Here is a 16476-nt window from a genome sequence, read left to right on the forward strand (position 1 = left end):
GGTGGTGATGGCTGGGCTACAGGCATGTTGGCCTGTATCGTCACAAGCTGACTAGGGAACTGTATGCTCTCAGTACTTTTGCAGGGCATCTGGCTGGTACATTTGTAGACTGAACTGCGCGTGTCTGTCAGCGCACCACAGGACCGAACCCGTGGATAGCATCAACAGAATGCAGCAGGGGAAGGAGTGGGTAGACAGACATGATCACCAGGTATCTTTGGCAGGAAATGAAGAAAGTAGACGGAGAAAGTAGGGCTAAAAAAACACATTTTTACAATGAATGATTTAATTTTTTGCATTTATATGCATTTATATACATTTAATCGATTATATTTAGTAACTTGCATAACTCCTCATTTAAAAATTCCTGCTTTTTGTTAGGCCCGGGGTTCTTCTTTACTGATATCCTCTCTTTGTTGCAGATACAAGATGGCAGCTGGCACAAGACACAGTTCACGTTTCATACGCACGAAACAAACCAACTTCCTGTCGTTGAAATGTCCCGATTGTCTCCTCCCCAGAAAGGACAGCATTACATAGAGAACGGTCCCATCTGCTTCCTCTGAAAGCAGTGCAGATGCCTTGAGGGCAGCTGCTTAGAGCAAGTCTCTTTTCTATAAAGAGCATTAAAATTTAAGAAGATAGCAGTTTTGGCAACTGCGTCACGAATCAATGTGCGATCTTCTAAAGAAGCCAGAAGAGACTTCCTCCTAAGAAGGATGTGTGGCATTTTAGAAAGAACTTCAATATTGATAGAGTATTTAATTTTTTTTTTTTATAATCATTGGTGTTTTGTTTTTTTAATTAATAAAACTTTGAATTTGAATCAAGTACTTTGAAGACGAACAAGTGAAAAGCACTGTACAAGTCACCTTCGAGGAAGCAGTTAGCTTGCCTGGGAGCAGTACTGGTTACGGCTCCAAGAAGTGCAATAACATGGTTGAAAGGTAATTTTCCTGTTCATTGACTCCTTTTTTTGGGAGGAGAGAGTCAGCGTGCCCAGTGACAGCAAAGGGATGAAACACTAAGTCGGATTCTGGTCCTTTGTGGACAAATACCTCTTTAGGTGATACCCTACCTCTTACGTGTTGCCTGGTGCTTCTAAGTGTTCCTGTAGCCCAGATTGGAGGAGGTTGTTTTTGCTGCCTAGAGAAATATCCAAGAAGCAAAGACACCAAGGTGCAAATGCCTCTGATGCCGCTCATTTAATCAGCACACCCAGCATCATTTTCAAAAACGTTGTCCCCCACAAACTTTTCACATAGTGAAATATCCAGCCTATGAAATGTCTAGGACCTAGTTACATCACTGTACCATGGTGATAGGCCTAGGGGACACCTGCAGGGGGTGCAAAGTGGGCCATGAGGTCAAGTGAGCCCATTCATGATCAACACTTTCCTTTACCTACCAACTCTGTGCTTATATTAGGTTTGTACTGCTTAACGGACATCTCTGGGCAAACCAAATATCTACCCTTGCAATGGGTCTAAGGCTGCACTGCAAGGGTTAAGTGCTCATTTTCGTCTAGGGGCTGGAATAAAGCAAATTTGTGGCTGGAGAACCTCTATACAAAATGGACCCAAAGCATGATTTTTAGGCCTTCAAACAAATCAACCAACAAAACAGCCTCCTCTCTTCTGGGTACCTGACAGATCCCTTTCTTTAATTAACCAAGGTGCTTACGGCTTTTGCTGAATGAATCCAGATCTCTATATGTACTGGCTACATCAATCTTTTCACCACTACAAGTCCTTGTTTTTGAACTGTGCAGTCCACCATTTCAGTCAACCTTTATTTATATGAAAGGATCAATCTATTTTTGTGATAACCATTCATAGCCCAATGTATATGGTGCATATAAAACCGTCATGTTTTTACGATGAATTAAAAAAAAAAAATGTTGCAGAACAAGCTTTGCCTTGTTTGGGATGTACTTTATTTTTATCTTCAGACATCAAGTGGAATCCATGTTGTTATTGTGTGTATATATTTTGTAACATGTATTAAAATTTTAAAGCAGCGGATATTTTAAAGTGCTGATGTTAAATTATAATAATTGTAATCGGTTCAGAAGTTTAGAGACCTTTTTTTGCTATATTAATAGGTGTTATTTTTTATTTAATTGAAAAGTGTTTAAAAAAAGAAAAAAACAAGAATCCATGTTTTTCATAAACATGTTGTAGACAAGCTTTCGAGAGTTAACCGCTCTTCTTCAGGTCAGAAGAGATACAGAGGCTCTGGTCAGAGGTTTCAGGACAGTATCACTTCTGACCTGAAGAAGAAAGGTTAACTCTCGAAAACTTGTCTTTTAAATATTATGGTAGTCCAATAAGGAAGGTATCATTGCATACTGCAGTACTCCATTTTTGTTTTACATCTTGTCTACTGGACGAATAGGGCTTATTCATTTACATTACACACACACACACACACACATATATATATGTGAGTTGTTTTAACTGCCTGTCTGGCAAGGGATGAGACCTGTTTTTTTCTTTGCTGCTGTTACTAAACATGTGCCATTCATTTTGTTCTGAATTGAAATTCGTACAAATTTCTGTAAATTCGGACATTCCGCTGCATCCGAATGATCGAAATAACAAATCCGAATGTTTGATAACGAAATTCAGATACATATGAATTTCCTTAGGAACAAAACACAGAAGCGGGAGAGCTGTCATTTAGTGCTCTCTGGCTTCTCTGACTTGTATCCCGAATGAAAACAAAGTAACAGAATATTGTTACAAAATGTAAATAAAGCAAGAAGCTGAGAGATCCGTGTTATCCTGTAACAGCTTCTGCTTCTTTGCTGACACTCAGATCCCAAATGTAAAGAATCTGACAGCTATTACAGAATACACTAAAGTGTTAAACAGTCCACAGAAACAATAATAAAAAACAGTGGGGTTTCCCTGCCAATTCATACCAGACCCATTAGGTATGTTAGGAATTTTAGGGGGACCCCCACGCCAAAACAATTCCCCCTAAAATCCCATACCAGACCCTTAATCTGTGCAGCAGCCTGGCAGGGCAAGAAAGTGGGGAAACGATTGCGCGCCCCCTCGCTCCCTACACCATTCCAGGCCACATGCCCTTGGCATTGGGAGGGTGCTGATGGGGACAAGGACCTCTTTCCCACGACCCTGGTCTGGTGTTTGTGGGTGTCTTTGAGCAGGGGGGCTTATCTGCAGTTGTACCCATATTCATTCACTAAAGGGTTAAAGAAGAATTATGAGGTGATGAAACACACTCATCCCCATTCAAGCCGACCTGTGATACGGAAGCGGTCACAGGTCGGCTCTATTGGTCGGGTCACATACCGCCGATCACTGACTTCCTAATCCTCTCCCTGTAGAAAGCAGTCAGTCACCGCTCCCCGCAAGGGATTCCCTCCTCCCCTCACCGTTTCTCTACCGCTGATTGGAGGAATGGATGGGGGAGGGCACAGCTGGCTTTGCAGAGCCAGCTGTCGATCAGCCAGCAGGGTGGATCTGGACGGTATTTCCAACTGTGGCACAGCTTTGTGCTCTATAGCCTGCTATATTCTGAGTTTTGGGTCACCAGAGGACATAGTATATGTTCTCCTGTGACCCTGGAGGGAACTATGGCCAAAAAAGGTTCCCCCATAGTTCTCTTTGAATGGAACAAAAAACACAACACAAGTTTTGAACAATTCCTTTATTATTTTGTCAATCACAAAAATAAAAAAACACCCGCCACTGACTGCCCGAAGCAAAGTTTGCAGTGGGCAGAAATAAACAAAGCCTACCACTGGATATTTCAAATTGAAATAGCCAATAGCAGGCTGGCTAATGCTCCGCTCACTGCCTGATGTCAATCACAGAGGAGCGGACCTGAGAGAGAACTTTCTCTCTCAGGTCCGCTCCTCTGCTGATTGACATCAAGCAGAGAGAGAGTGTGTATTTATTTACATTTTATTTAACTCTTTAGTGAATGAGTAGGGGTACAACTGCCCCTTATTTGAAAGGGGGGGCAGCATCTGGGTGCCCCTTTATGAAAGGGGGTACCCAGATGCAGATGAGTCTCCCTTGCCCGCAGACCCCCACAACCACTGGGCCAGGGTTGTGGGGAAGAGGTTCTTGTCCCCATCAGCATCCCCAAAAGTACCTTCCCAATGCCGAGGGCATGTGGCCTGGTATGGTGGAGGGAGGGGAGACCGCTTGCTCACACCCCCCTGACCTGCCAGGATTAAAGGTCTGGTATGGGATTTGCGTGGGGACCCCACATTTTTGGGAGTTTTTTTGGTGCCGCAGTCCCCCTTAAAATTCCTACCAGACCTAATGGGTCTGGCATGAATTGCCGGGGAACCGCATGCTGTTTGTTTTTTTTTTAAATTGTTTCTGTGGACTGTCAAAAGTTAAAAAGAAACAAAGTAACTCAAACTCAATCAATCAAACTGGATTACAATAGGGCACAGTTGCTCTGATAAAGCTGCACTCCACACAACACATATACAATACAGTATTGAATATATATATACATACGGTATATTTAAAATATATATATATATTCATTCAATACTGTATTGTATATGTGTTGTGTGGAGTCACTGTGCCCTATTGTAATCCAGTGAATTGTTTTCACATGTTTGATACAGCTTGGCCCAATAGCCACCCATTCACTTCTATGGTGCACTACTTCTACAGCAGGCTGCTTGGCCCGACAGCCATCCATTTAGTTCTATGGCAGACAGGTTGGCCCTGTGGTCAATCATTCCCTTCTATGGAAGACAGGCCTGGCAGCGACCAATTCACTTCTATGGTGGAGTACTTCTACAGCAGACAGCTTGGCCCATTTAACTCTATCGTGGTAAGGTTGTCCCGGCAGCCATCCATCCAATTCAATGGTGCACCTCAACGCATAGACTATTCGGGGGTATCAAGATAATATAATACACACTTGGAAGCACATAGAGCAAGAGTCCATAATTATTATTATAATACAGGATTTATATAGCGCCAACAGTTTGCGCAGCGCTTTAAAATATAGGGAAGACATTATAATTACAATAAAATTCAAGACAAGATGGCAAGGAGGGCCCTGCCCGTGAGGGCTTACAATCAACAATATGGCCGACTCAATGCGAGATTTCGCCACACGCAACATGGCCGAGCTCCGCCCTGTTTCTATGGCATCAGCCAATCGCGCTAACGCCGGAAGTGGATTGCACGTGTGCACCAGGGAGCTGCCATGGACTCTCTGCTCCTACCTGAGGCTGTGGGAATTGATGGGGCCCCGGAGGTGTCAGTCACCATGCAACCGAAGAGGAAGATGTCCCTGTGCAGGTGAGGGGAGGGAAGCTGACATGCTGATCATGTGCGGGGTCTAATACTGGAGGGGAAAATGTCGGTTACCTGGCAGTTGTTTATTTTGTAAATGACTGAAATCCAATGCTGTCTTTGTACCTACTGGTCACCATACAGGTCAAAGAAACAGCTCACAGGAGAGACAATAGTTGACCTCTGAGTGTTCACAAAATTATGAATTCCTCACCCTGAGGTAACAACTTTTGTAAGACTCCATTCAAGGTGTGTGTGTGTGTGTGTGTGTGTGTGTGTGTGTGTGTGTGTGGGAGCCGCCGCCAATCAGACCAAAGAAGTATATTGCACCATAAATGCATAGTACTCTGGACATGTAGAGCGCATGGTACTGCAAGGTGTGATGGGGTTGCACAAACAATGCAATCCAATGTTAAAATCAAACTAAATTTGCAAATGAAATTTGTAAAGCCTCTGATGGAATTATCGTATTTTCAGGCCGGATTTTCCCCATGAGTGTTCGTGTCTAGTGTGTGCACTCCCCATACATCCCGTCTGTCTCTGATAAGAGGTTAGACTTCAGCAGCCATCAGCACTTCCATGCAAGTTAATGAGCTGAAGGCTATATGTCACCGAGCAGTCCCCCCTCTAAAGGCATGCTGAATGTTTCTTTCCCGGAGAACCTCCTTAGGTGGATGGCACATATTGATGCTGTACTAATCTTCTATTGGCATTGGACTGTTCTGACTGATCTTCTATCCTCTCTAGCTGTGAGACCTGTGGAGGTGAAGAAGCCAGGTATAAATGCCCCCGCTGTATGAAGTACTCATGCAGGTAAGTTGACCATTTTGCATTCTCTTAACTCTTCTGGTTACTGCGCTGTGGAACATTCACAGATTCTTTTCCTTTTCCTAGCTTACCCTGTGTAAAAAAACACAAAGTGGAGTCTGCGTGCAACGGGGTCCGAGACAAGACGGCCTTTGTGGCCTTAAATACATTCAGCGACATACACCTGCTGAACGGTGAGTAATAACCTGAATATTGGTCAGCATGTCATCCTGGGCACTGAAAGCGCAAAGGGTATTTACGAAAACTGAAGCAGCTGTGCACACTAACCAATCAGCTTCTAGCTTTCATTTTAGAGTTCAGCTGAACAAGATGAAGATAGAAGCTGATTTGGTTATTGTGCACACCTGCACCAGATTCTGTCTATTCAAGTTTTAGTAAGTTGCCCCGAGACAGACAGAGGAGTGCGCTTTATATTGGGCAGTCTGCATTTAGCGGGTTTCAGTGCGCTAGCGTATTCATTATTTTCTAGTTTGGGTTTGAAAGGTGATATAGGGCTAGTTCACACCAGCCCCAGTGCGTTCCAACCCGAATGTTGCCGGAATGCACTGGATTGCATTCCGGCTGGCTCACTTTGTTTTGGGGCGGGAGGGGGCATGGAGGTGCATTGAACTCAATGGCACCGCAGCCATGCCCACCGGCCACAGTGCGACCATTCGCACAGGAACGCATGGCACATCAATGACTGTGTTCCAGTCAGGTGTGTCAGCAAAAATAGTGCATGCAGCATTTTTTCTGACTGCACCGGACCGCAGGCATTGATGTACCACGCGTTCCGGTGTGGCCGGAGGGCATGGCTCCGGTCCATTGAGTTCAATGCACCACCATGCCCCTTCCCACCCCAAAACAAAGTGAGCCGGTCTGGAATGCGATCCAGTGCGTTCCGGACACTAGGTGTCTGTTCTTCTCTATGTAGAGCAGGCAGAACACAGCTGAAGGGAGGGGTTGGCATGGTGCTGTACATACCTTCCTGAAAACATACCTGCCGTGATAACACCCACATGTGAAATCCAATGAATGAAAGGGGTCGGCCAGGGACAGTCTGGTTAGGAAAGAAAGATGATGCTGTTTGTCTTCCAGCCAGGAAATGAGCTGATCTGTGTATTTTCAGTAGAGAAGCCTCTATGTCTGTGCAAAACTGAATGGAAGGCTGGAGTCCAGCTTGAAAAAGAATCTGTCACTTTGACGAGGTCAGAGTGGCCGGTTCCCTTGAATGACCACACCGCAGCCTTTGAAACTTGCTTCTGCAGAGCTCCCCCACCACTCTTTGTCTGTGGGAGCACGGGGAAATGCCAACTATTTTGAAGGTAATAGAGTGTGTGTGACCTTCCCTTCTTCCTGCCAGGATGGAGTGCTCGTGTCTGAGCATCAGATCACCAGGTTAGAACGCTGGCTCCTGAGATGCACAGAAGTTCCATTTTACTATTCTGGATTTGTTCTCGTGCCAAAAAGTGGCCCCTCATTAGCCTAATTTAAACAAGTAAAAAAAAAAATTTTTGAAGCGACAGTAAATAAGGAAAAAAATGGAACTGAGAGTTTACTATTCGGTGACATTTCGCCCATGGTGAATTTAATTTTGTCAATCGCTCAACGCCTCTGTAACTGAGCTGCCGGTGTCTGTGACTGAGCTAGGTGCGTCTCCTGCTATTGTAATGTATTATAAGGTGCTCTGTTTTCTTTCACACATCAGATTATCGTTTTCTGGAAGATGCCGGAAGGGTGTCTGACTGCACTTCAAGAGACACATCGTTGTTGCGACACACAACTAATAAATTTGTAAGTACATTATGGTCATCATTGAAGATTACTATTATGACTTTGCAGGGAGCCCATCTTGTTGGGTTCGATATTTGCAGTGCATTTCTCTGTAAATTCACATAGAGGTGCCACCAGGGGGCAGTGGTGCCCTCATGTTTGAGGTCCTGGGGAGTTTAACCCCTTCATGACTGAGGCCTTTTTTTCATTTTTTGCACCCATGTTATATTCCACATTTTAGGCCTGAAAATGACTTTAAACCCCCAAACATTAATATGCTGTGTACGTCGCCAGTCACAAAGGGGTTAAAAACTGTGCAGCTAGGGGTGGAGAACCCAAAATAATAGCGTTTCCATGGGACCTAAAACCACACAAGGGAATTATAATAAACCTATACATTCATTAATTTCACTTTTAGAAGCATGCATTTATTTAAAAATGCTGGTAGTGCTTGCCTCTGTAATGACCAGGACCCTGTCCAAGCAGGCGGTTGATAGGTACAATAGGCATGGTGGACTCCCCTTAAAGGAGAACTATGGGGTCAGTGTTTTTCCCCATAGTTCTCCTTGGGGTAACGGGAGGACACAAACTAGCGTCCTCCCGTTACCCTAAGCTCAGTATACTGCGAGCTACAGCTCGCGGTATACTGAGACGCCGCACCTGGAGCGGATCCCGACTTAGATGACGGGATCCGCCCAGCTGCGTGAGTGACAGCTGGCTCTGCCTATCTAGAGGCAGAGCCAGCTGTACCCGCCCCCTCCCCCGTCTGTTCCGCCAGTCAGCGCTGGCAGATCGGAGCGGGGAGAGGGGAATCCAGCCCCTCCCCCTGTCACGGCAGAGAGCCGTGACAGGATCGAGAGGTGAGGGAACCCGGTATGTTTTCCCTCACCTCCCGATCTACTGAGCCGACCTGTGACAGTCTCATTGTCACAGGTCGGCTTAGAACTATGACGTGAGTGGAAATCACTCATGTCATAGTTCTCCTTTTAAGTTCTGTATACGGCAGCAACTACTTGCCTTCTTGCACCAGCACCGTATCTCTGGGGGCTTCTGGCAATACTGCCTCCAAGGTTTTACCCCTGGTGTCATACCAGTGGCCAATCAGGCACTGCTACTTTGCCTAGCCGCATGCTTAAAGGGCTGGTGTGTATGCTGGACAAGTGCCTGTGCAACGTTTGTCCAAGTGATGCCAAGCCCTTTTTCAAAGCTACCCTTCAGACCATACCAGCGTTCCATGGGCCTCCTGTGGCTCTGCATACCTAAGCACTCCTGTGACCCTGCAACCCTGAGCACTCCAACATTTCCTGAGCCTCCTGTGACTTTACATTTCTCAGCTCTTCAGTGTTCCTTGAGTCACCTTTGGAGTTTATGGGGAAGCCTCACTGCACTTTGTTGTAGCTATTAGCAGCTTTCCTAGACTACTGTGCGGTGAAGAGGTTGGCTGTACCCTCTGTCCATTGTGCTCTGCAGTTGGTGCCAAACTAGACCACAGTTGTCAGGTACTCGTGTCCCCCCCACTCATTTTGTTTAATTGGTAACCTCTGGGTACCTGGTCCCTTTCGGGGCTTTAACATGGTGGATGCTTGTGCACACGCTGTATGTGGGATCGCTCATACATTTCGGTACAGGTGTCCTGGTCTTGTGGTTACAAGCTTTATTTGCATGTCCACTAAAAACAAATGTGGTTGTTTTTTTATTTCTTTAGTTGAACGTCTTAAAGAGTAAAGCTCGGAAACATGACATAGATCTGAAAATTCTGCCAATTGGGTTTTCAAAAAGAAGAGCAAATTCTACATTTTATAACAGAAAGTAAGTTTTTATTTTGCAGACTGTATGACACTGACATTCCGTCCGGTTCTACTTGTGATATAACATTGATGCTGCAAGCCACTTATCCTGATCTGTAAGTTATCCTGGGTCTGCAACCCCCCTCTGCCAATCCCTCCACTGGCTTCCAATAGCCCAAAGGATAAAATTCAAAATATTAACAACCACTTACAAAGCCATCCACAACTCTGCCCCCGGCTATATCTCAAACCTTGTCTCAAAGTATCACCCTAACTGTCCACTCCGCTCCTCCCAACACCTCCTACTCTCTAGCTCCCTCATCAACTCCTCCCATGCTCGCCTCCAGGACTTCTCTAGAGCCTCTCCCATTCTTTGGAACTACTTGCCCCAACCTGTCTGTCTATCTCCCACTCTGACTGCCTTTAGGCGATCCCTTAAGACTCATCTCTTCAGGGAAGCCTATCCTACCTCAACCTAACCACTGAACCGTTCTCAAACAATTCATCCCTACACAGCTTCCACCTCTTGTATCACTTGCCCCTCCCTTTTAGATTGTAAGTCCTCACGGGCAGGGCCCTCTTTACCATCTTGTCTTGAATTGTGATGTACTGTCTTCTTTATATTGTAAAGCGCTGCGCAAACTGTTGGCGCTATATAAATCCTGTATAATAATAAATATAGGCAGCTTCTGAATCAAACTGCAGGCTGTATGATGGATAAGCCACTGCTGACGGGTCATCCATTTGTGTTTGTAAATTACAGCTTGAGCAATTAAGTTTTGTAAGCAGTTTATTTAATCAAAGAAGCAAAATGAGAACCTGAAAAAGGAACACTCCACCTGTTGGCTTAAAAGCAGAATGCAACATATTAATGAACGATAGTTCATACTTACCTAAAAAGAACATTGTTTTTTTTGTCCTGTTAGTTCTGACCTTAAGGCCCGGTTCACACCTGGGTGTTTTGTAGCGCGTTCCTACGCTCTGCAAAACGCTCAAACACCTAGATCCCATTATTTCCTATGGGTATGGTACACACCTGGGCGTATTACAGGCCGTATGAACGCGCTACAAAACGCCTTACGCCCAAAGAAGTACAGGAGCTTCTTTGGGGCATTTTTGTCACGCGTTTTCATTGGGATACAGCCAAGTAGCCCTCGGAAACGCGCGTTTGTCGCACGTTTTTACTGCGAAATGCGCGACATGAAACACGCAACAAACGTGCATATTCAATACGCCTAGGTGTGAACCCAGCCTAATAAATAAACTATGTCCAAAACCACTATACATTCCCTTTTTAACATGCATTCATCCAGCATATAGTATTGGAACCAGGGCTGGACACATCCTAGGAGTGCAGTAGCCATTGCATCTTAAAACGTTACTGCTAGTGCCGGCCCTATTTGAGCGCTTACTGTTATTAGTACCAACATACGTTCATTTACCTCTTAAAGCGAAACTGTAGCGTGGCAGAGGATAGACAGTTTTTGCATTGATGTGAAAATAATTTTGGGTTTGTAGTCAAATTGAGTATTCGCCACAACTGTGGCTCTGAAAGTGTTAAGACTAAAGCAAGTTTTGGCCACTGGGTGTCTCTCTAAGCATTGGAACGGCCAAGAAAAAGGCATTTTATTGAAATCTCTTTAGTTTTGTGTCTCTTGCCTTGGGAGGTCTTTACACTAACAATATGGAAATGACTGTTGAAGTAAGCAAAGACGTTATTCTTAATCCTCCAATCATTGAAAAAGCCTGTTCTAAGTAGCGTGCCAAATGACAACAATATTTGTGTCATTTTTATTTTTGTATTTCCTCCAAGCAGTTTAGCTCTTTGGAGTATTGTATAAAGTGTGTATAGTCATATATAACAGCTTACCAGTCCTTAGATGTGCTGATTGCATTCTTTATTTCTTAGGCTTTTTTTCCTCACTTTTACTTTCACCTGGTAATCCTGTGAATAAACACACTTCCTGTCCCTGGTGGCTACATTTACTCCTCCACTGTATTTATGGAGGAAGCCAGGGTTGTCACCCATGCTGGACAGGAAACATGCCTTCCTCTCTATCTTCATTACCTGGAAGGAAGATAACAGAAGGAATATAACATTGTTTTATGCTTTCAGTTCAGCTCACTAGGGTAAGATAAAACAGAGTCTTCTGTGGTTGGACAAAATGTTCTTATGAAAGAAGAAAACAAACACAGACACCACACTTGAGGACTGTTAGGCTGCACTATAATTACACTGTTGTTCTTGGGTTTAGAAATCCTTTTCATACGACTGCGAGTGCTTTTGCCCTCCACAATTGTAAAGAATGTTTGGCTGTGCAATGAAGGAGTAACGGGTTTGACCCGGATTAAATGGTATGCGACAGTCCCTATATGTCTGTGCTGGTGTGGACAGCTTGTAGCAAAAGTGGAATTTGAAAGCTTCCCACAGGCCATAAAACAGCAGTCCAGAGGTGTTGTTGCCTCTCCGTTATTCTGTTGTGATAAACATGCACGGTTACATAGGCTGAGCATTCATGTTTGTCTGTTGCAGAAACCCCTGGCCTTATCATGAGTCGAAATCTAGCAGTCAGCTGAGAAAATAAATTGAGATCAGCCAGCCTAAGGGTGACTGCTGCACTCAGGGTTAGCAAATTAACTACAGTGTTTTCCCAGTTTTGTTAACCCTTGCAATGGGACTACCCTCGCCCTGCAAGGGTTAAATGCTTCTTTGTGTCTTGGTTAAAAAAAGTTATACTTACCCGATCCTCTGAGCCAGGGTGCTGTTAGACCGGTCGCTGGAGCCTCACTTCCCCTCCACTGCAGCAATCTAAGGATCACAGGCTATAGGACGTGAGGACGATGCTGAGGGACATAGCTGCAGCAGAGGAGGAGACAGAGCACTGTCACAGCCAGCCGGATCCGGGGTTTGGATGAGTATAACTTGTGCCTAAAGCAACAGGTTCACTTTAATTCAGACACCTACTGTATACTTATCTTCCTTTTGCTCCTACAACCCTCTAGCTGTTGGCAGTGAAAGTAAGGACCTGTGTAAGATCTGAGTCCTGCAGTTGTATCTAATACAGGGCTACAGACTCCCCAGATGACATCACTGACTGGCCCAGCCTTGTCACCTTCTCCCCCTTATGTATCTGTATGTTCTTTTGGTATTAGGGGACCACAGGAAAGGTATGTATATGATGTTGTGCATGCACTATTTTTTGCAACTGGACCGGACTGCGGGCATTGCTGTGTCACACGTTCTGGTGCAGGTGGCGTGACTGACGTGCCTGGGGTAGGCACACCAGCTGTTGTAGAACTAAAAGTCCCATGGGGCATTGCAAAACACTTGACAGCCACAGGCATGACTCCCAGAGGCATGAAGGGATTTGTAGTGCTAAGGTTGCCTACCCCTCTACTATAGTGATCTCACTGTTTTTATCTTTCGAATGCATTTTGTTGAAGCTAGACACCCTCTGCTCAGATTACAAAACAATTTGCACGCATGTACTCTGAACCCTCTGCTTGATTAATTCACCCGCTGCAGAGTCTAATCATTTCCTTCAGTAACAGGAGCGCCAAGGTCCGGATTCGTAAACATCCCGATCATTTATCCTGAGAAGTTTGTATTCAGGCATTGAGCTGCGGTGAATCCAGTCTGGTTCAGCCCGATGTTTACTCTGCGTCTGTTTTGTGATTGTCACTGGAATTCTGAATGGCGTGTAAGTTGTATCACAGTTGGTCGAGACTCTTCACACCTCGGCGAGGCCTATATTAAGGTGTAGTCTGGTTAGAGGAGAGTAGCCCCAGGATGTGAAATGTAATGGTCCTCTGCCAAATTAAACTCAATTGACAGTCCATTCTTTTTCCACGCCGTAGAATGAGTGTGCCTCTGTATACTGCAGCCTAATGAAAAGGTGGAAATTCCTGGCTCGGTAAACATAGTCCTTCATTCACATGCAGAGGGTCGGAGTGCCACAGCTTTGGATGCAGTTCAGAGGATGGCAGCTGCTGGTACAGACTAGAGAGGGGTGTCTGTGGCTGCTTCTGATGTGGCAGGATGTTGAGTTGGCGTTCATGCAGCTATGTACTCAGGTGCCGCAGGCAAAGAGGCCTGATGCATCTCCCCTCTATATTAGTGAGATGTTATGTACCCAGAGGTGTAAACCAGGGGTGGACAGATTCATATGGGAGCCAGCTCCATTGACGACCAACAAAAGCTGGGCACCTGCTGGAATTTTTAAGGAGCACCCCGGTTTTGTATATATATATATATATATATAATTATTCATTTTATTAAGGTTAGTGACCGTTTACAGTAAACACAAGTTATGTAATTTGCTTTATAATGGCTGCATACCTTCCAAAGCGTATCTGAACCCAAAACTGTAATCTATTGCAGCATACCTGTTCTTGGATATAGTGGCTGCATTCATTCTTGTTCCCTTAGTTTCAGCTGGTGGATCCTACTGGTAACATACTTGATGACCTAGGGGACACTATGAGACAGTACAGCAGAACCCTCTCCCTTTCCTCTTCTATTTTACACCAAGGGAAGGGTTTTTGTAGTTCTCGGCTTGGAAAATTGTAAACGAGCACAGGAAGGTATAAGATTTCTGGCAGGATCAGCAGGTATTTTTGCTACTTAACCATACGAAAGCAGCATAAAAAAAGACTAATAAATAAAAGTTCATTGTTAAAGAAGAACTCCAGGGAATGTAGAAATGAACCCTTGCAGTGGGGCTACCCCTGCACTGCAAGGGTTAACTGGTCGTTCCTTATCTCCTAAAATAAGGAAAATACAATCTCCTGATTTTTAGGCCCCCTTGCCTGCTAGACCGGTCCCTGCAGCCTCTTCTTCCCCCCATCTCTGGCAGTGTAAAGACCAGTGACCATCATCACGTCTAATGCAGCAGCATTAGGCGTAGGGATGCCGCGCAGCATACCACCGCCACTGTGGAGGGGGAGAGAGGTGGGTGCTCACCGCCATAGGACTGAGGATCAGGTGAGTATATTTTCTTAATTTTAGACCAAAATGAGCAGTTAGCTCTTATAGTACAGGGGTAGCCCCGCTAGGGCAAGGGTTAATTTTTACATGTGTTGGAGTTCCCTAAGGTATACATTTCGCTTGATGCATTTTCTATTGGTCAGTAGAAACGTATCAAAACCAATGTCAATGCATGTGTTAAGATGCACCTCATCGTGTCGTGGCGCCCCCATGTGACAGTGTTTGGGTCTTGCTGATTGGCTGCTCTTTTTTTAGTTGACTGCAGTGCTTTTGATTGCTTGCAAGATTGTTAATATATTTGAGAACCCGGCTGCACAGATTCTGCGTGCTTTCCAGCTAAATCATCTCTGGTTTACCTTTACATCAAGCAGAACAGTCACGTGGCGTTATATAGTGTATCCTCCTGCGTCTGTTGTGAAATGCCGGCTGACATCTTATCGGCCGTCGTTGGGTTAGGTGGGGAACCGAATTGTTGATGCAGTGCTATTCCTTGTGCAGGAACATTTGATATCGTCCCATTACAATTGGGTAGTTTTATTGCAGCCCAATACTAATTTACATTTTCAACGCACGATGAAAGGTCCGCTTCACTTTTTTTTTTTTTGTCACCGCAGCATTTTTGTGGTCCCGAGTCGTGCTAAAAGACCGTTCCCATTAAACATTCTTTTTGAGGCAGCACACTGCCCAGGGCTTCGTCTTCGACCAAGAATTGGTTTCCACTTCCCAAATCAAGCAGGGCAGCGCTGCTTGTTTACTTTTCCTCTGGCCTCCAACCCCAGATTGGTGTTTGTATAAGTGGATGTGGCCAATGAGAAGGAAAAAAAATGTTTACTCTGAAAACCAGCGCAGTCCCTGGGCGAAGTAGCCGAGTCCGGCCAGACACGTACACTTTAGCAGACACGAGAGGCGGCACGCTTGCTTGGGATGCTGAAGCTCTTCAAACCAAAAAACATTTCTAAAAATTAAACAAATAGTGTTTTCCTAAAACCTAAAATATCTGCTACTTTTTGTTAAAGTGCATCTTTTGCCAAAACATTCGTTTTAGATGTGGAGAGAATGGTTAGAAACTTTTGGCTTTTTGTTTTTCTATCTATGTCCTGTTAGATTTTTGTTCACTTCCTGTTTCAGAGACGCAACAGGAAGGGAGAAGAAACTTCTCAAAAGTGAAGGGAAATCCTATCTTAGTTTTCAGAACAGTTGTCCGCTTCAGAAAATTACCTCCACCGGTGACAAATGGCAAGTCTCCCTAGCAAGGTCATAGAAGGCAACAGAAAGCTGACAGATGTTGTAACCACTCACCACTTTGTCCAAAAAAGTGGTTAGAGATGCACATTTTAAAGGCCCACTCCGGGAGTTACAGAAAAATGACCCTTGCGGTTCTCCCTGCACTGCAAGTGGTAAATGCATGTCAAGTCTAGGGGTAAAGGAAGAGGCTGTAATACTTATTTCTTTTTCCTCGCTCCAGCAGGCTCCCTCCACTTGTGCGACTGGTCCTCTGAAACCCATAATAGAAGTCAGCAGCACTCGATGATATGTGCAAGAAGTAAAGCACTTTTTATTAAAGGAGAACTATGAGGTGAGTGCTTTTTGCTCAACTCGTAGTTCTAGCCGACCTGTGACAATGAGAATGTCACAGGTATCAACAAGGTCTGTATGGAGTGCAGGTGATTTCGTATCCTCGATTGGTCCTCTGAAGCGCCTTGCCTAAGATGCTTCAGATGGGGGTGACATGCTGATGTCATCAAGTACAGTGCAGGGCCAATAGTTGTGCGTTGTATGGGAGGGCCCGTCCACATCCTGGAGTTCGGAAGCCTGCCTGTTT

General features: G+C 44.8%; 2 protein-coding genes across 2 annotated transcripts in view; both read left to right on the forward strand.

Moving 5' to 3' along the window:
• The window catches only part of COL24A1 (collagen type XXIV alpha 1 chain), a 7789-nt gene extending 6639 nt beyond the window's left edge, over nt 1–1150 (forward strand). Inside the window, exon 5 of the mRNA XM_018561867.1 lies at nt 423–1150. Coding sequence (XP_018417369.1) covers nt 423–566 — 144 coding nt within the window. The 3' untranslated portion in view covers nt 567–1150. The remainder of the gene's footprint in view (nt 1–422) is intronic.
• Nucleotides 1151–5180: 4030 nt separating this feature from the next.
• ZNHIT6 (zinc finger HIT-type containing 6) overlaps nt 5181–16476 on the forward strand; it is a 25596-nt gene continuing 14300 nt past the window's right edge. Inside the window, exons 1-5 of the mRNA XM_018561845.1 lie at nt 5181–5306; nt 6048–6113; nt 6195–6301; nt 7816–7901; nt 9586–9689. Of these exons, the coding sequence (XP_018417347.1) occupies nt 5212–5306; nt 6048–6113; nt 6195–6301; nt 7816–7901; nt 9586–9689 (458 nt within the window). The 5' untranslated portion in view covers nt 5181–5211. The remainder of the gene's footprint in view (nt 5307–6047; nt 6114–6194; nt 6302–7815; nt 7902–9585; nt 9690–16476) is intronic.

This window comes from Nanorana parkeri, unplaced genomic scaffold (assembly GCF_000935625.1).
Source record: "Nanorana parkeri isolate BGI_ZX_2015 unplaced genomic scaffold, ASM93562v1 scaffold548, whole genome shotgun sequence".
Classification (NCBI taxonomy): domain Eukaryota; kingdom Metazoa; phylum Chordata; class Amphibia; order Anura; family Dicroglossidae; genus Nanorana; species Nanorana parkeri.